General features: G+C 39.1%; 2 protein-coding genes and 1 pseudogene across 2 annotated transcripts in view; all 3 read left to right on the plus strand.

Moving 5' to 3' along the window:
* Positions 1–358: 358 nt before the first annotated feature.
* Positions 359–1,261, plus strand: LOC149844418 (cysteine-rich repeat secretory protein 38 pseudogene; annotated as a pseudogene).
* Positions 1,262–7,841: 6,580 nt separating this feature from the next.
* LOC149844419 (chitin elicitor-binding protein-like) lies at positions 7,842–9,132 on the plus strand. Its single transcript, XM_089997153.1, has 2 exons — positions 7,842–7,956; positions 8,744–9,132. Exons 1-2 carry the CDS (start codon positions 7,842–7,844, stop codon positions 9,130–9,132), a joined length of 504 nt encoding a protein of 167 aa, XP_089853279.1.
* Positions 9,133–9,151: 19 nt separating this feature from the next.
* The window catches only part of LOC149844420 (cysteine-rich receptor-like protein kinase 10), a 58,151-nt gene continuing 47,448 nt past the window's right edge, over positions 9,152–19,854 (plus strand). The window contains exon 1 of the mRNA XM_089997154.1: positions 9,152–9,257. Coding sequence (XP_089853280.1) covers positions 9,152–9,257 — 106 coding nt within the window. The remainder of the gene's footprint in view (positions 9,258–19,854) is intronic.

Consider the following 19,854-nt stretch of genomic DNA (forward strand, 5'->3'; position numbering starts at 1 on the left):
AGCCGACTCGTGGGTAAAAAAGTATTTCTATTACCATGGATTCGTCAGGTAAACGCAAACGTCGTCAAAGAAGATATTTCAACGTTCAAACACAGAATCAGCCAAACACTGGCTAGTGGAAAGCAGATCAGGTCATGCTGAACATGAGCGTTTTTGCTCATGCGGACATTGTGGCCGTCTGTTTGCATTTTGGATGAATGCCACGTGGTTTTGTTGACTTTTGAGTTTTTTAAAATGCAAATCGGATGGCCACGATGTCAGCATGAGCAAAAACGCTCATGTTCAGCATGACCTGATCTGCTTCCTGGCTGGTGTGGGGGTCCAATAAATAAACCAACTTTGCATTCTCTTTACCACCACCTCACTTCTTGCCTTGATCCAACCTTAGAAACTCAGAAGTCATCATCATTTTAGAACGATGGGTGTGATTGCAAACCTCAAAGTCCTTATCCTTCTCCTCCCTCTGTTCCATTTTAGCAATGGCCAGAGTCCCTATTACAGCTGCCCCGAATCTGCTCTGACCTACAAAACCAACAGCCGCTTCGAGCGTAACCTGAACCTCCTCTTAGCATCTCTAACAGCCAAAGCCTCCCTCACCGGTTTCTACAACACCACAATAGGCCGGATCCCGAACCAAGTCCACGGCCTGGTGCAGTGCCACAGAGATATCTCTAGCGATGATTGCAAGGTCTGTGCAACCTCTGCTGCCTCACAGATCGTTCAAGTGTGCCCCAACAAGAGAATGGCTGTCATATGGTTCGACAACTGCCTCTTGCGCTACAACAGCTTCAATTTCTTCGGAATCGTGGACGAGTCCAAACTGGCTCTGGTGAACACCGTGAGCATCCTTAACCCCATACGGTTCAAACCAATTATGCAATCCATATTCAACAATCTTACTGTATCGGCTACAACCAACAAGTCTAGCCTCACGTACGCCACCACCGAGGTCCCGTATACGGATACGATTATGATATATGGCCTGGTGGAGTGTACAAGAGACTTGCCATTGAATTTCTGCAATTATTGCTTGAGGACTTCCATACGTGCCATCTCCCAGTGCTGCTCAGACAGACAAGGTGCTAGAGTTCTGTCTGGGAGCTGTGTTATAAGGTATGAGATCTACCCTTTCTTCGGAAACTTGTCAACGAGTGCGACGTCTTTGACAAAGCAAGGAGGGTCTCATTCCTGAAAATTTAGTCATCGTTGAGATGTAGTGTTTGAACAATAAAACGGCAAAAAGGCCAAAAATTACGAAGGCTAGATGATCAAGATGATATTAGCCTATATATATATATGTAATCTAAGCTTCATGAAAGGATACTATTGTAATCTCAGCTCTGCTTGTACTTAAATAAAAGAAATAAAGCGACCATCTTCTGATGGTACAAAAGGTCCATTTTTATGCCGTGGAAATTCCAAAACTGGATCAAGGGCTGGTGTCAAACGAGCACAGTGGTGTTTCGCGTCCACGTTCGATGCAGCAGCAGAAATCTCGCTCATATCCCACATAGTTGTTCTAATTATATCAATGAATACATTAGAAACCACTGAGCTTCCACCAAGCCAACAACTGAGCTCTTCACCGAGGCTGAGCTTCCAACTACCCTTGGGTCTGTTCCGTTGTTCCCTGCAGCTCCCTGAGCATAGCTTGACAATTTGATTCAGAATCAAAGCTACTACACTTTTTGTTTTGTTGGGCAAGACCATCGATTATTAGTGGGTATTTTTTTGTTTTTTTTAAAGAAAAATATTCAAATATTATTTATAGAAAGAATAATAGTACGGTATTTTTCGGTTTTGTTAGACTTTTTGTCAGTGTGTCGTGTCGTGTCTAGTCTTGTCTTCTAATTAGGTTGTCATCTAGTCATTGGCTTGAGTCAGTCCAGTTTGTAATGAACCGATCGACGGTCGTTGTGGTCAACAAATCACAACTTTTTTGTCATTTTACGTGGGTGGAGAATGGTGATTGGTATAGCCAGGCCAATTATTGTAAAAGTCTGATAAGGTTGTGTTGGGGGTGTTCTTGTTTTGTAATGGATGTGTCAAAGCTTGATTTGTGTTGCGACGCAAAATCTTTCGTCTTTAGGTCTATGGGTGGGGCCCACATTTTACCTTCCTTGCCTATAGATAAGCGTAGACCCATGTTGTGAATCGGATTTCTCTGTGGTCAATTCGAGAGCCGTTCAAGGACAAGGGACCTTGGACAGAAAACTGTCCAAGGCAGCTTGGATGGCCTCCCTCTAGAAGATGATTGCCACCCAAAACCCATCAAACAGGATGGTCTCCACCTAGATGGGCCCCACACAAATTTTTGATGCCATCCATTTTCTAGATGAATGGCATCAATTGCAAAAAAGTGGATGGTTGAAATTTATCCAAAACATCAACATTTTAGTATATATTTTTTGGTATCCTTCGTTTTTTTGATGGACGACATCCAAGAGGCCTTCTGTCCAAGGCCCCTTGGACCTGTTCTGCTCTTGGCGAATTCGGCCCAATAAGGAGAGCAGATCATGTACATCTGACCTTGGACAAAAAACTGTTGAAGATCTCTTAGATGCCTTCCATCATAAATATGAACAGTAACTAAAAGCTGTCAAAAAAAAGATGGTACCATCTACATGGGTCCCCAAAAAAAAAATTGGATTTTGTTCACTCCCTAGATGGACCGCATCAATGCTTGAAAAAATGGACGGCAGAAATTTGTCAAACACAAGAAGCTTGGATGGTTTCTGGGTGCTATCCTTTTTTATGATGGACAGCATCCAAGGTACCTTGGAAAGAAGTGGAGGTGCTTTCTCTACAAAAAATAATACCTTAAAAGCAATATAACTTGTATGGAACCCATAATAAAACCCATTTTGGGTATGACCGAGAAGGATAGGTCTAGATAACTGCTCAGGGATCAACACACACACTCACAAAACAATTACACAAACTGATTTATGCACATGGGTTCTAATAAAACTTATGTCCGATGGAGTGTTATTGTGTGTTTTGGCCGGACATTTATAAAGTGTTTGGCCCTTTTAAGAGGGAGGCAATACACTAGGACCCCCATCTTTAATAAGGGGGCTTCCCCTAGTTGGGCAAAACACTGGATCTGCTTCTATGTCCGATGTTAAATTCCTAAGTCTCTCTAAGTGAGAGTATGGTTGGGAAACATGCCAAAAACACATGGTTTGGCTTGATTAGTCTTGCCATGAACTCGTTTATGATCGGTTCATATAGCTGACGAGCCAAGTCACGAGCAGGTTGTTAGCAAAAAAATGAGTTGAGCACGAACAAAGGGTGCTCAGCTCGGTTCAACTCATATAAGCTCGTATGAACATAAGATATATCCTCAAGTGCAATGTATATCATAAAAACCAGTTCAAAAAATTATCCTACTACTAAGAATAATGGTATTTCCCAGAATAGCTAGAAGATATCACAATATTCATCGCATACTTCACTCACCTGATTTTTGCTGAATTTGACGACATTTCTAACGATTTTACCCTTTAGCTAAAACACCCATCTAGAAAAACTCACAGTTTCAATGAAACTTAACTTTTTCCAGTGAAACTGAGATTTGTCTATACATCGAAATACCAAAACTAAGTTGTGAAACCTTCTAAACAGGGAACTAATGAATCTCAGTTGTGATCTGAGGTGAAACCAAAAATCCGAATTAGATTGGCACAAATGTGTGCGTGCGCACATGCACATGAGAGAGAGAGAGCGCACACACACACACACACATATATATATATATATATATATATATATATATATATATATATATATAGTGAAATGGGTGAGTGCTAAACCCATTTGATAATAAATCAGAGATAAAGTATGCTGACCGTCTATCACGCTCATTGATGGACGGTCAGCGCACAAAAAAAAGTGTCGAAAACCCTTTCCTTGGACACTAAAAACACTAGTAAAGATCCCACTATATAAAGGTTTGGGGCCTTGCGCCTTTAGTGTGCCACTAAAGATCTTTTCTAAAAATGCACTCAACTTTTTAGTGGCGCACTAAAAATCACGGCTGAGATTCATTTGTTTTGTGGCAAGAAGGTTTCACGTCTTAGTTTAGCTATTTTGATGTATAAGCAAAATTCAGTTTCGCAGGTGAAAGTTGAGCGATGCTTAAATTGTGAGTTTCGCTGGCAAAAGTGAGTTTTGTTTACAGTGGGTCTGATTGGACTCAGGTCCGGTCCCGATACCATTATCTTAAATCAGGTCTGGGTCTGGGTCTGATTCCACCTGAGTCCGAACCAAACCCAACCAGTTGACACCCGTACATGCGTAGAGAACGATGTCCCCAGGGGAGAGGGTTGTGTATGTTCGCCCCCGATGATTCACTGAATCCCACGTCCGTGTTCGGGGGATCGAATGAGCGCCACGTATTCATGCACATGGGGCTCGTATTCCCGTGTATGTTGACATAACTTTGCATCGGACTCTGGTGTTGTTGCAAAGACTTAAGTACCCTTTATTGCTATTCTTCTCATAAAGTGATGGTTTGAAAAAATGACAAAAATGCCCTTCATTTAAAAAAGAAAAAACAAATAGTTCAAAAAAAGGACAAACATGTCCTCCATCCAGAAAGTCGAGGATGATGTTGACTCTTCAAAGTCTTCTTCTTTTTCTGTTCAAAAAAAGGACAAACATGTCTTCTTCTTCTTTCTCCGTAAAACACTGTAAAACCCTTTCTCTCTCTAGAGAAGAAATCAAGGGAAACAAAGAGTTCTTCCTGGAGAAGGCCATGAACATCAACCCTCTCACTCTCTCTCTCTTCTCTCTCTATTTCTGTGCACATCCAACAGACGATCCTACATTGCTCCATCGTCATCTTCTTCTTCTTCCTTCTTCGTAAAACACTGTAAAACCCTCTCTCTCTGTAGAGAAGAAATCAAGGGAGGTAAAGGGTTCCTCCTGGAGAAGGCCATGAACACCAACCCTCTCACTCTCTCTCCCTTCTCTCTCTACTTATGTGCCTGATTTAGAGTTTTTGCCCTTACAGGAGGGAGGTCCGGGGGCTCCCCCCCGGCGCGGATCCCGCTGACCAGGGGGGCCCGCCCATGGCGGGGGGCTCGAAGGGCAGCGCCCTCCGGACCAATTTTTTTTGGGCCTTCCAACAATGATTTGTAGTATTATCGGGCTTTCCTACAGCAATTTGTAGTATTTGTAGTGTCTTCCGTAAATCGCAAAACGCTATAGCGATTTGTAGTGTCTTCCGTAAATCGCTATAGCGATTTGTAGTGTCTTCCGCAAATCGCTATAGCGATTTGTAGTGTCTTCCGCAAATCGCTATAGCAATTCACAAATCGCTATAGTGATTTGTAGTGTCTTCCGCTTTATAGTGTCTTCCGCAAATCGCTATAGCGATTCACAAATCGCTATAGCGATTTGTAGTGTCTTCCGCTTTGTAGTGTCTTCCGCAAATCGCTATAGCGATTCACAAATCGCTATAGCGATTTGTAGTGTCAAATTAGGACCAACTTGTCAGAGCCATATCTCCCGAACCGGAGGTCATATTCCAAATCCGTAAAAAGTTATTGAGTCTAGTTTATTTCTATAAATTTTCAGCAATTTCTATTGTCATTTCATTCCCCATTTTAACTTCAATGATACATTACAACCACAATCATCAAAAGAAAGATTGCCCAAGCTAAGAGTCACCGTTCTCGCCCTCCTCCTCGACAGCAACCCAGTCGGTGCAGTCGCGCTGAGGATGACCAGCAGAAGCTCCACCACGTCGTCTTCATCTCCCTAGCGAGGAGGTCTCAGCGGAGCCGTCATTCCGGTGACGGGTGTTCATCTCGTTCTAGTGACGGGTGTTCTACAAAATGTAAATCTCCCCTTCTGTAAGGGCAAAAGGCCATGAACATGCTGGGAGGAGCCCTCAGACCCCCCTTCTGTAATGGTAAAAGCTCTGAATCAGACTCCATAACTCTTCAAGTTGAATGATGCTACCCACACTGGGAGGAGCTCTCAGACCCCCCTTTCTGTAAGGGTAAAAACTCTAAATCAGACTCCACAACTCTTCAAGTTGAATGATGCTACCCACGCTGGGAGGAGCCCCCAGACCCTCCTCCTGTAAGGGTAAAAACTTTGAATTAGGCTCCACAACAGTAAATGTGCAGGTCAGTCGGTGCTTGATGGAGCAATGTATGATCTTCTAATGGATGTGCACAGAAGCAGAAATAGAAGGGAGAGAGAGAGAGAGAGAGTGAGAGTTGAATGATGCTACCCACGCTGGGATGAGCCCCCAAACCCTCCTCCTGTAAGCCCATCTTTGGGGAGATCGAATGTCCTTTTTTTGAACAGAAAAAGAAGAAGACTTTGAAGAGTCAACATCATCCTCGACTTTCTGGATGGAGGACATGTTTGTCCTTTTTTTGAACTATTTGTTTTTTATTTTTTAAATGAAGGGCATTTTTGTCATTTTTTCAAACCATCACTTTATGAGAAGAATAGCAATAAAGGGTACTTAAGTCTTTGCAACAACACCAGAGTCCGATGCAAAGTTATGTCAACATACACGGGAATACGAGCCCCATGTGCATGAATACGTGGCGCTTATTCGATCCCCCGAACACGGACGTGGGATTCAGTGAATCATCGGGGGGGGGGGGGGGGGGGGGAACATATAACCTGCTTCGTCCCCAGGGAGTCTCCTTTATTTATAAATAGGAGGGCACATTTTTTGCAAGGACGTTGCAGGCTGGCCTGTAGCGTCGTTGCTTACCACTGCCCATCTCATGCTTTCTTGAGATGGGTGATGGTCTAAGCTGTAACCGATTAACCCACCCAAAATTAATAATAAAAAAAAGAGAAGAGGAGACGACCCTCTTTTGTTTTGGGCAGGCACTGCGTTTTATGTGCTAAATCCTCTCGTGGATATCTGTCATTGATCAGGTTATATGCACCCCCCAGCCCGTTAGCTACATGTGTTCGGGGTCTCATTGAGCGTTACCTATGTAAGCATGTGCTGCTCGTATCCCCATGTTTGTCAGCATCACTTAGCGTTGGAGTCCGATGCGGTTGCAAATACTTAAGTACTTTTTCCTCTATTGGAGCAAAAAAAAATGATGATTCTAAGAAAGGGGTGGTTGCAAAGACTTAAGTACCCCGAAAATGGTTATTTAAGACCCAGTCTTTGCACTGCAGGATTAACTGAGAAAGGAATCCTCTCTAGAAAAGGCCACGAACATCAACCCTCTCTCTCTCTCTTCTCTTTTTGCTTTTGTGCACCTCTAGCAGACGATCCGACACTGCTTCATCAAGCACCAACTGACCTGCACACTGACTGTAGCATGATTTAACTTGATGAGTTGTGGAGCCTGATTCAGAGTTTTTGCTTTTATAGGAGGGGGGTTGGGGGCTCCCCCCGACATGAGTCTCGCTGCACGAACAGCGGGCAGGGGTCCGGGGGGCCGCCCCTGGAGGGGGCAGTGCCTCCCAAAAAAAAAATTGGAACCTTGTATAATTTTTTTCTTTTCTTTCTCTCTTGTAACTATCGAAAAAGAGCAATAAAGTGCTTTGTTTGATCGTGGTGCTCATATGTTTCTTTCGGTTGTTTCTTGCTCGAGGTTTTTGTAACACCCTTTTCTATATTTTTTTTGCTTTTTTTTTCGCTATGCGATTTGCTATTTTTTTCGCTTCGCGATTTTCATAAATCGTTACTCGATTTAGCGATTTGCCATTTTTTTTATACGTGATTTTCGTGAATCGCTACTCGATATAGTGATTTGCTATTTTTTTCTCTATGTGATTTTCATAAATCGCTACTCGATTTTGTGATTTACCATTTTTTTGGCACGACGCGATTTTCGTAAATCGCAATGCTGAACACCGCTCCCTTGAGCACGATCTTCACCGTAATCAGGCTGCAGTCGCCAGCCATCTCGATGACAGTCTTGAGGTTCATGATGGGAAAGTCGAAGGTTGTATTCCGTTGTAGGTGTACTGGAGGAAGATTCTGTTATAGGTGTCCCTCAAAGGCGGAGGAGGAGCCATCGCAGTCGGTTGCCCGTTGGACGAACACAATATTTTGACCACTGCTAGGAGAAAGAGGATGACGATCACCGTCGGATCGTCGACTCTTTGCCTCCCTTAATTTCTTCTCTAGAGAGAGAGAAAGGGTTTTACAATGTTTTACGGAGAAAAAAAATAAGAAGATGACGATGAAAAGTTTAAACAGAAAAGAAAGAGAGAGCTTTTCAGGTTCGTTTCGTTGTTTAGACTTTGAAGAGTCAACATCATCCTTGACTTTTTGTAATGAAGGATATTTTTGTCTTTTTTTTAACCATTTTTTTTTTAATAAAGGATATTTTTGTTATTTTCTCAAACCGCCGTTTCATAGCAAGAAAGGATGCTTAAGTCTTTGCAACAGCACCATACTCCGATGCTAAGTGATGCTGACATACACGAGAATATGAGCCCCCAGGTACTTACATATATGGTGCTCATTCGGACCCCCGAACACCAGATGTGGGATTCAGTGCATCATCGGGGGAGAACATACACCACCCTCTCTCATCAAACTGATTGTAAATCAGTCTCGACGATGGCGTGATTATTTGCATTTTTTTATCGCTTGTGATTGATTTAATACGAATCAGAAAATTCAAATTCAATCTGAGTTTTGTTTGTGCTTTAACGTTTACTCAGATTTCATGTTGGTAAACTGTTAGGCGCTAAACTGACTTTGACGTCAGATTTTGGTAAACTGTTGGGGTACAAGGGCGCCAAGACGACCACCCTCGGAGCTCCATCGCCTCCCTCTTCGGCCTCCAGTCCCACACCGACCTCCTCGGCTACAACTTCCTACCCTCAGACACGCCCTCCAGCCACACCGTCAAAGCCCTTGACACAGTTCGAGTCCCCATCCCTTGCCGCTGCCAAAACGGCACTGGCACGTCCGACGGGAAGCCCGTGTACGTCGTCAAGGCCGGAGAACGTTTGAACTATATCGCAAACACCGTGTTCTCGAGCCTCGTCGACGACCAGTCCATCGCGGCCGTAAACGGCATAAGGGACATCAATAAAGTGGACAGAGGCAGGATACTGCAGATACCGCTGCCCTGCAACTGCAACTGCGACCGCGTCGACGGTAAGCAGGTCATGCATTAATGGAGACACCCTGGAGAGCATGGCTCAGGACAACGACCTCAAGACGGCCGAGTTGGTCAAGCTCAACAACTTGAGGAAGCTGGTCGTCGGAAAAGTTATCGACGTCCCGCTCCATTACTTCAACGGTAACATAACCCCCCCCCTCTCTCTCATTATAACTTGACCAGATTTTATGCGTGGTCCTACTGTTTGCATTTTGGATGAATGCCACGTGGTTTTGTTGACTTTTGAGGTTTTTAAAATGCAAATCAGATGGCCACGATGTCAGCATGAGCAAAAACGCTCATGTTCCTGATCCGCTTCCCACGAACGGTTGTTAGGAGTTTATCACACACGAAATTTTACCACGATAAAACACAATCTCTCTCAACCAGTTTAGCAACACAGAAAAGTTTACCACCCTAAAAAACCAAAGAAAACCTCTCTTACTCTCTCTGTCAACATGAATCTATAGCCACAAAAAAGCAACCTTATCATTTTTTTTTTACATTGAAAAATTAGGGATCCTAATTGGAACCCAAATTGCTCAAGTCACAATTCAAAATAGCGCCATTACCCGGTATACTGTGGCGTCATCATTTTGTTTTAATATTACTCCACAAATTCGTGGAGGATTTTCAGCATAAGAAATAAATTGTCAAACCATTGATTTAAGTAGATCTAAACTCCAAAGGCAAAATTTAACCCTTTGTACGATGATCAGCATGTCCTCTTTACAATTTTTGATGTGTTAAAAGTTGTCTCAAATAGTATAGTTTATATTATTTTTAGACCACCCTTATTTTGGAGAATTGTGAGTTGTTGATTTTTCACTATTTCTAAAATGAATTTTATGGCGTATTGAATATATGATAAAACCTTCTAGCATATATATATATATATATATATGAAAACTTCCAAAATGGTGTTTGGAGCCTAAAAAATTTATGAAAATTATAGGCAGTTGATTTTTGAAACCTTATAAAAACCTATCCATGCGTTTGAATCAAATGCTCTAAGAAGTGATATTTATAAAAACAAGCATATAGATCACATCTCTATGGTTAGAATTTTGAAAAACATCGAAACCCCAATAGCATACTTCATTTAACCAAAATGGGTCCGTGCTAAATGAAATGTGTTAAATGGATCCTTTTGGTTTTTCGATATTTTTTTGAAGTTTCAACCCCATAAATGTGTTGGGCATGGTCGATTTACGAGGAATCCACACCCGGATCATGTGTTTTCAATAAAAAAATGGTATTTGGAGCGTTAAAAATTTACAAAGTTTTTGGACCATTGATTTTTTTGAACGTTATAAAAGCCCACCCATGTGTCAGAATCAAACACTTCAACAGTTGATCCCTATAAAATCAAGTAAAAACTTGAAAAACTCATTTAGCACGGACCCATTACTCTCACTCCCTCTCTCTCTCTCTCTCTCTCTCTCTCTCTCTCTCTCTCTCTATATATATATATATATATATATATATATATATATATATATATATATATATATATAACTACAAGAAAATTGTGGATTAGCGATGGATGATATCCGTCGCTAAATTGTTTAGCGACAAATATCGTCCATCGCATAATCCTGGTCGCTAATTAGTGATAGAACTTATCTGTCGTTACTTTCGTCGCTAATTTAGGATGACTTAGCGATGAATCATGTCCATCGTGAGTCCATTGCTAAATAAGCACTGATTTGGATTTGCGATGAATTATATTTCGTCGTTAAAATAGCGACAGAATTAGCAACGAAATATAATCCGTCGCAAACCATCAAAAATTCATCGCTGAATATTAGCAATGGATATTATTCATCGCTAATCTATTACAAAAATTTTAAAAAAAATAAAAAAAATGCCCCGAGTCATGCGCCTCATACACCTTGAGGCACACACCTCAAGCCGAGGCATACACGCCTTGAAGAGTCAAAGTCCTCATTTGACAAAAAAATAAGGTTTTTTACGCAGTTTTTACTAAGCTGCTAGTAAAAAATCAGGTATGATCCATAAGAAACCGGATCTCAAACATAGGCCCAAAAAACCGGACCCGCGTCGGGGGAACCCCTAGACCCCTCTCCTGTAAGGAAAAAAACTCTGAATTAGGCTCCAGAACTCATCACGTGTCCCCTAATGGGCACAACTTTGACCATATTTTATAAGGGCTATATCTTTCAATATTTCTCAGTGACAATAAGAGGTATATGATATTTGTCAACTTGAAAGCCTTATGACTTTCCAAAGTTCTACACAGTTCATCCAATCTTAGACGATGAGATTTGACAATTCACTCAAATCTACTTGAAAAAAATTATAAGGGAAAAAAAGAAAGAGAATATCTAAAGTTTTCTTTCTTTCTTTATGTGTGTGTGCATCCATGTGCGTGCACATCATATTCCAACATATCTTTTCTTCTGATGTTCCATAAGCTTGTGCTAATATTCCAGTAATGACTTGCTTACAATGTATATCAATCAAACATTACTATGCTTGACCGAGAGAATCAAGGCTTAATGTTTTGGCATACCATACTATCTTTTATCGACAGTCATATACATTTTCAAATAAACAAAAATGGTACAAGATACACAAGTATTAACAAAATATTTACATGCACACAGAGAGAAGGTTGGTAATCAGGCAAAGGAATAACCTGAAAGTTCTTGTAGATTGTCAATGGCTTTTTTATGAAAAATTATCCCTTTTGAAGGATTTCCTGAAATCATGAAATTCCCTGATAGGTTTTGGCATGCCAAAAAGAGTGCCTACAAATAAGAACTATGAAATCATTCATCCAATATGATCAATCTAAACAGAAACGGGACGATCCCAATGGATGGAAATTTTTGCATGGCAATCATGGTTCAAAGAAATGCTTTACCTGGAGATAGTGCATGGTATGAATATTTACAGCTTCTGACATATAGAAAGCAACATTTAAAGGCATAATCACATCAAACATGAGTTTCTTCACAGTATCTTTAGTTATAACTTCAAGTTTGCAACTCTTAAGGTAGTTCTGGGCATTCTGACAACTTAAAACAAATTCTTTCAACATTAGAATTGCTTGATTTAGTAAAATAAAGTGTCTTGTTTTGGTTATGCAGAATCAACTGTAAAAAAGATTACCTTAGTCATTATATCAAGACTTTTTATTTTGGTCGCGGGTCTTATGATTCCCCTGCAGAACATCAGCACTATAATTATCATTAGCAGTAGTCATGTTAGCAGCACACACATACGAGAACAATAACAACCATAACAAAGTAACTCTTGAAAAATGTTTTAGTATGCAAATCACTTTACCCTATATATTGGAACTCTTAACTACTAAATCAATGATGATAATCACACACACACAAAAACAAAAACAACAAGAATAAGTGTAGCCCTTGATAAATGTCTCGGTATCCAAACCTGACTCTGTGTATTATGATATTGTCAGCCTACGTCAATGATGACAATCACATCTGATGGGTTAGAGCTATATATGATATTTTGGCATTTATGTAGACTAAAAGCAGAAGAAAAGCATGATAAGTTGATAGTCAGGATGATTCAAAACAAAAAACAAATGGGCATTCAATCAAGAGGATCAGTATAAAACCTTCTCCATACAATAGGTCCATCGAAGTCAATTGTTAAATCATCATTTTTATACCAATTTGAAGGCCTAGATTGCATTGCAGTTTTTGCAACCCTTAGAAGCTTCAGGGCTTCTTCCCAGCATTCAGCTCCGGTCCTTCCACAAAAGTTTTGCTGCAATACAGAACTACAAAGAAAAAGAAGAATGCAAATCAATACAGACCTCCAAACAGTATAAAATGAAAAGTGTGCGGCCATTATAGCACCTCAACATTAGACTTGGAAATCAAACCTTTAGGAGAGTAGGGATGCAGAAGTCCTCCAACAACCCCAGAAGCACCACCTCCAATACCAATCTCATCATAGATATCAATGTGCATAGTTGAATCCTTTAAGCTACGCTGCATAACAGAGACATTTTAATGTTTGAGTGGCTTGAAGCATAACTAAATGCCCAAGACATAAGAGCATCATAAAACATTAGGTTAGCATCTTATAAAACTTTATATGTGATTCTATCATGCTCATATATGTTCTAAGGCAGTAAAAAAACCTTATATGTGATTCTATCATTTTTGTTCTCTAATTTACTTAATCGTGCACCAACAACTTATCTAAAGCTCAAAGCTATAAACTAAATATTGAATAAGATTCACAAGCAAACCAACATACTATATCGGGCCCTTGGTTCTTGCAATACTTTATCAAAACAACAACCAGTCAACCATTCAATGAAGACTAATTTAAATATCACAAAATTTTGATGCTGTGCGAGGATACTTTCATAAGAATGCCGTTTGAACATCAACATAACATTAAACAAGTCCAAACTTAGTAATACAGAAAATTAGTAGCATATTTTTAGGATATTTTTTTGGAAAATCACTGTGAAAATACTACTGTTAAACAAGATCGTTTCATACATGATTGGAGATGCAGTTCACAATTCATGTAAAAGGATGTACTATAATTGAGGACCAGGCCAATGTGTACAAAAGTAACAATTTACGCTAGATTGTGGAACATCACATTAAACAGGGGAAAACAATAAAACTCTAAAAAACTGATCAAAGAATATCTTTGATCCAAGTTAAAAGTTTTCATTCCATATTGACGGACCATACAACTTCAAAGCTCACCAAGCCCTGTCATATCTACAATTCACTTCATAACACATCAACGTGCGATGGTAAAAATTTTGACAGGGATAGCCAGGCATAAAACAATCTCCACAAAGTGACAACCACCACAAAGAAATGCAAATAAGCCAATAAAAAATCATGTAGCACTCAATTTCTGGACCAGACATGAGAAATGTCTCACAGAAAAGGGGCAAAAGAAAAAGAAAGAAAGACGAAGAGACATAGAAGCACAAAACAGTCAATATCTAGCAATTAATCAACATATGAGTAAATCAAGATGCGACAATACTAAAAATCCATGCACACCAATGAAAAATCACAAAAACAGAGACAAGAAACCAAAACCTAAGAGAAATTCCCATGTAAATAAATCATGATCAGGCTTCTTACCTTATGCAAATCATCAGTAATTCCACCACCACAGCCACCTATCAGCCTCAGACTCAGGAACGAACTTCGCACCTCTCTTCCCGGCGCAACACCCTAACAAGCACCCAATACAGGAGTTGATCATGCATATAAATCAGGGTTAATTAACATTAAAATATGCATGATTTTATAAAATAATGTTTCAAAAAACCCAATTTTATGATAGTTTTCGAGTAAATGTGTTAAAATGATTTAAAAATAGAAAATGCATGAAAAATAGTTTTATTTTACATTTTTATACATATTTTAGTTTTTGTTATATTCAGATTAGTTTAGTTTTAGTTTTCAATTAAAATTAAAAAGAAAAAAATAAAAAAATGGAGAAAAATAGTATTATATTCATTTTAAGTGTTTTTTTTTAGAAAAGAAAAAAAAATAATAATATATAGTTAGATTAGTTTTTGAAGTTTCTTTATAAATAAATAGTGTTGTTTTTGAAAATTTTCATAATAAACCGATTTATACGGTTTTCTTTACTTTTAAAAATGAAAAAAAAAATAATAAAAACAAACCATCGTGAACTGGTTTGTATCCCTAAAAGAAAATTTAAAAAAAAATAATAATAACCAAACCGGCTGGAACCGGTTTGGAATTTTGAAACTGAATTTTTTTTTACAAATCGGTTCCAACCGGTTTGAGCTCTTTAAAAACAAACATAAACAAACCGGTGAACCAGTTTGTTTGCTGTTAAAAACCCCCAAAATCGCAAAAACCTGGCGCCTCTTCCATACGCCTGAAACTTCTCTGGTTTTCCCTTCTTTCCCTCTCTTTCCCTCTTTTCTCACCATCCTCCACTAACACCGGCATCTCCTCTCCTTTACCTTCCCCTTCTCTCTCTTTCTCTGTCTACATTCTAGCCGGCAGCAGTAGAGGACTCTTCAGTCCGGTGAATGGCGCACGGTGGAGGTCGCCGCCCTTCTTTCCCTAATCCCTCTTCTGGTTCACGATGAGTTTTCTTCCTCCTCTTCTTTTTCATTTCTTCTTCTTCATCCGAATCTTCTTCTTCTGCAGCTTCTTCTTCTTCTTTCATCTTCAGATCTTCTTCTTCTTCCAATTTCTTCAGTTTCTTCTTCTTCTTCCTCCGATTTTTCTTCATCCGATCTGTTTCTTCTTCTAATTTCTTCTTCCTCTTCTTCTTCTTCTTCAGCTTCTTCTTCTTCTACTTCTTCCTCCTCTTCATCTTATTCCAATTCTTCATCTACTTCTTCTTCTTTGTTTTTTTTTTTTCTGTTTTCTTTTTCAATCGATCATCTGTGTGTTTCTGTTTTGTTTCAGAAAGAAAAAAAAAATATATACGGAGACTGGTAAATAGAATTTTGATCTTAGCATCAGCTCTTCATCCCTGTTTTAATCTTGTTCAATTTTAGATTCGTTTTGTTTGATTTTCAATTCTGGTTCATCATAATTTTTTCATTCATCATAGGATTTCCTGTTTTAGTACACATTTCATTTCAATTGTAATGATAGTTAGTTTGTTTTGTGTTTCTGATTGCTTACTGAATTAGATTTCAGTTTCCTTGTTTTTCAATTGTAATGATAGTTATTTTTAGCCGATTTCTGATTGTTTTTCTGATTTCATCGATTATTGTGTTTTCTGAAAATTCTCATGTCTTCCTTTACATTTAGTTTTTCTTCAATTTTTTTTTAGTAATTCCTTGTTTTTCATCTTCTGAATTCAATTTTTTAGGTTTCCTGTCTTTCATTACATGTAATTCCTGTTTTTAAATATGTTTTTTACCAAATATCTGTTTTTACAATTCCTTTTTATGCTATTTTCAGTTTACTACTCTTCTTGTTTCATATCAAGTCCTTGATTCAATTCCTTAATCATGTATTTTTCATGTTTTGTTGAGGAAGTGTTAGTTGTTAATTGTCTTCACTATTAGTTAATTGCAATAGTTAGATTTCATGTAGTTAAGTATTAGTGAGTTGAAATTTGGTTAAGTGTCAATTATTAAATATAGTTTTAATTGTCATTAGAATTCTTTCATGTTTTTAAGCAATTAATTAGTATAATTTGCTTAATATAGTTTTTACTTCTATCTGTTGTACTGCTCGTGTTCATCTGAATTGTGCAGGATAGCACAGGACTGGAGCGGAAGCGATTACGTGACACGAAGTACGAGGAATAAAGCTTCTTTTTACTTTTTAGATTAGAATTAGGCATTTAATTGGGTTTGTAAATATTGCACTTTACGCCCTCTGTGAAGGGTATTCATTTGTTGTAATAGTTAGTTGTTTTACTCTTTTCTGAACATTTTACATTTCAATAATTTGGCAATAAAGAATAGTTTAGATTTGTATACTTGAATACGATATATTCCTGTTCCCTGAGTTCGACTCAGTCTCATCCACTAGTGAAAACCGGTTTTTATTATTTGATGTCTGGTTTTCACATGTTTTACATTTAAAAATCTTTTCAAAATTACAACGATTTAAAAGAAGACATCAAATTTTTGGCGCCGTTGCCGGTGAACGGCGTAATATTAGTATTCACTTTATTGCCTAGTGTTTGTGTTGCATTTAGGTTTAGAACCACGTATGTGCATATCTTAGAGACGAGCTTACTTTTCTGCACAGCCACCTATTAGGATCCCCTTAGAGGTGACTGTGTACGATTGGTACCGTACACATAGACTTCATATTTTTCATGCATAAACTCTGTTATGTGTACTTGCGTGCTGATTGTTTAGTTTTTGTTGTTTTAGTTTACTCGCTTTGTGGTTTGAGTGGTTTGGCCGCTTAGTGCATTAGTTAGGTAGAAAACCCAAAGATAGGACGTGTGCTACACCGGTCTACTCTGAGGTGTACGCAATGGCTGACGATCATCATTTGATCCGTCCTTTGAGGGAGTACTTCATGCCAAATACGTATACTCCCACCTCCTGCATCACGAGACCTGATGTAGGAGCGAGCCATTTTGAGATTAAGGCCAGTGTGATTCAAATGTTACCTTCGTTTTATGGCCTTAGCAATGAGGACCCATATCATCATCTCGACGAATTTCTTGAGATTTGCTCGACTGTGCGAATCAATAACTTTGGAGATGACGCTATGAGGTTAACTTTGTTTCCATTCTCTCTCAAAGATAAAGCCAAGCATTGGCTAAAATCTCTTGAGACGGTTCGTATTACTACTTGGGAAGGAATGCAAAAAGAATTTTTAAAAAAATATTTCCCAATTGGTAAGACGAACCAGTTTCGTAAAGCTATAACCAGTTTTTCTCAAATTGAGGGAGAACAATTTCATGAGTCTTGGGAGAGACTGAAAGATCTTCTCTGAAAGTGTCCCCATCACCAAGTGCCTCGATGGCAGTTGGTGCAGTATTTTTATGACGGGCTTACTGAGAAGCATCGTCAAATGGTTGATTTGTCTTGTGGGGGCACTTTTATGCTCAAGAGTGAGGATGAGGCATGGTCTCTATTTGAGACCTTGAGTGAAAACACGATGCATCATGCTTTGTCTTCACGACTCGATAGGACTACATCTCTGTCTAGTGGTCCTAGGAAAATAGGGATTTCCGAAGTTGGGTCCGAGTTAGAATTGCGTACCAAGGTTGACCAGTTGACTAGGAAGTTAGATCAATTCCTAGCCAATTCCTCGAGAAATCCAGTAGAAAGAGTGTGCGAGCTATATGCTAGCCCTGCACACTGTGTTGCGGATTGTCCGGCAGCGCCATTATATCCTGAATTCGTTCAGGAGCAGGTGAATGCTGCCTAAGGTTTCGCTAAACCCATGCCCGATTCATTTACATCCTCATATAACCCAAGTTGGCGAAACCAGTTTATTTCCCCATCCCATCAGCCCTCCCAGACACAGTATAGACCCAGTAACCCTTCACAAGGTTACTCGCATCCTATATTTCCACAGGTTCATCTCCAGTATTGTCTACCTTTTCCTCAGGATCCCATTCCAAGTTCATCATTTCAAGAGAAGATGTTAGAAGCCTTTTCTGATATCAAGGCCACTCTTTGTTCCCATACGCAGTCAATAGCCAAGCTAGAGACTCAAATGGGACAGTTAGCTCAGACCTTGAGTAGACAAAGTCAAGGGAACCTTCATAGTCAGTATGTTGTCTCAAAGGGAGAGGATTCCATGTCATTTGACTTGCAACCCACCGATTCAAATCATGAGCAAGTCAAATTTGTTACATCCCTTCAGTATGGGAAGGCATGTCACTCCACTCAGGAATCGACTCATGAACCTCATATCATTTCTACTGATGAGTCGATCTCCATGATACCTCAACAGAAGGGGCCTTACTCACAACATGCATTATCATCATATAGAGCCCCATTTTCTCAGTCTTTAGGATCACCAATTTTTACTAAGCAAGAGGTGCAGATACAGAAGGTGTTTGACCAAGTCAAGCCAGATCATATTCACCACTTGTCTGAAGTAGCATTCATTGATACTCGGTCGGTCCTAAACTCTCATTTCCTGACCAGTCTCTCAGATGAGACTAATCTCCGTTCTTCATGTAAAGAGAGTCATGATACTACAGTTAGAGGTAGACAGGACGGGAACATAGTGCGCAGTGTCACTGATGACACTATTTTTCATAGCGAGCCCGATTGAGTCTGACTTCATGTCCATTGATCTCATGGACGATGAAGGATTTTTCCAGGGATCCGTCTGGCTGGGGACATGAAACTTAGCGCTTTATGGGAGGCAACCCATATCTTGTACATTATTAGGTTTACTTAGAAATTATAGATTTTATTTTGTTTTTACTTTTTAGTTTTCTTCATGAGTTTTTCATATTCTTTTTGTTTCATTCATGGTTTCATGTTTTGTCATGTCTACATTGCATTCATTATATTCATAGAATGTGTATTTTTAATTCATGTCAGGGTATTCTACTCTTTTCCCTCATTTTCCTCTCATGTGCATTCACGTAGTTTCATATAAGCATGGGGGAGTGCCACTGGGACAGTGTCATTCAAGCATAGGGGAGGGTGTAGAGTGCACACCTTGATATTTCTGTTTACGTTCTTGCACATGTTTACACATCTCTCATGAAAAGTAGATTTTTAAAAAAAGAGTTAAACTTATATGAATGTTATTTCAAATCTGATGTTTTTAGTGGATTTTTAAGCCCCACGAAATTTTTTTCTGACATAGATATAAAAATTATGGTTGTTTATGCGGATTTCGAAGAAATGATGATAAATACATGTTAGAATTTATTTTGAATCATAAATATGAATATGCACAGTTCTATTTTTGAAAAACTAAGCAAATGAACAAAAGTGTAAAAATGAGCTCAAAAGAAGCATGCGTTAGGTTGTTTGGATAATTACACAATCCTTAGTAGATGGAACTTAGATGTAAGTTGAAACTTTTAATTTCATTTTCGAAAAGGAGAGTGGAAAACTTTGTGATCCTAAGTAACTGAGAACAGATATAAGTTGAAATGTTTGACTCTCATGTTATAAAGGTGAATGAAGGAAGTCACTTTTATGTCTTAGTTGATATCTTTTGATATGTATTGAAAAAGTATAGAAGATATTGACATTGCACAAGGCATAAAAGCAGACCACACGCACGCTATAAGAGAAGAATAAGTGAGC

This window comes from Nuphar pumila, chromosome 2 (genome assembly GCF_984573655.1).
Source record: "Nuphar pumila chromosome 2, dmNupPumi1.hap1.1, whole genome shotgun sequence".
Lineage (NCBI taxonomy): Eukaryota > Viridiplantae > Streptophyta > Magnoliopsida > Nymphaeales > Nymphaeaceae > Nuphar > Nuphar pumila.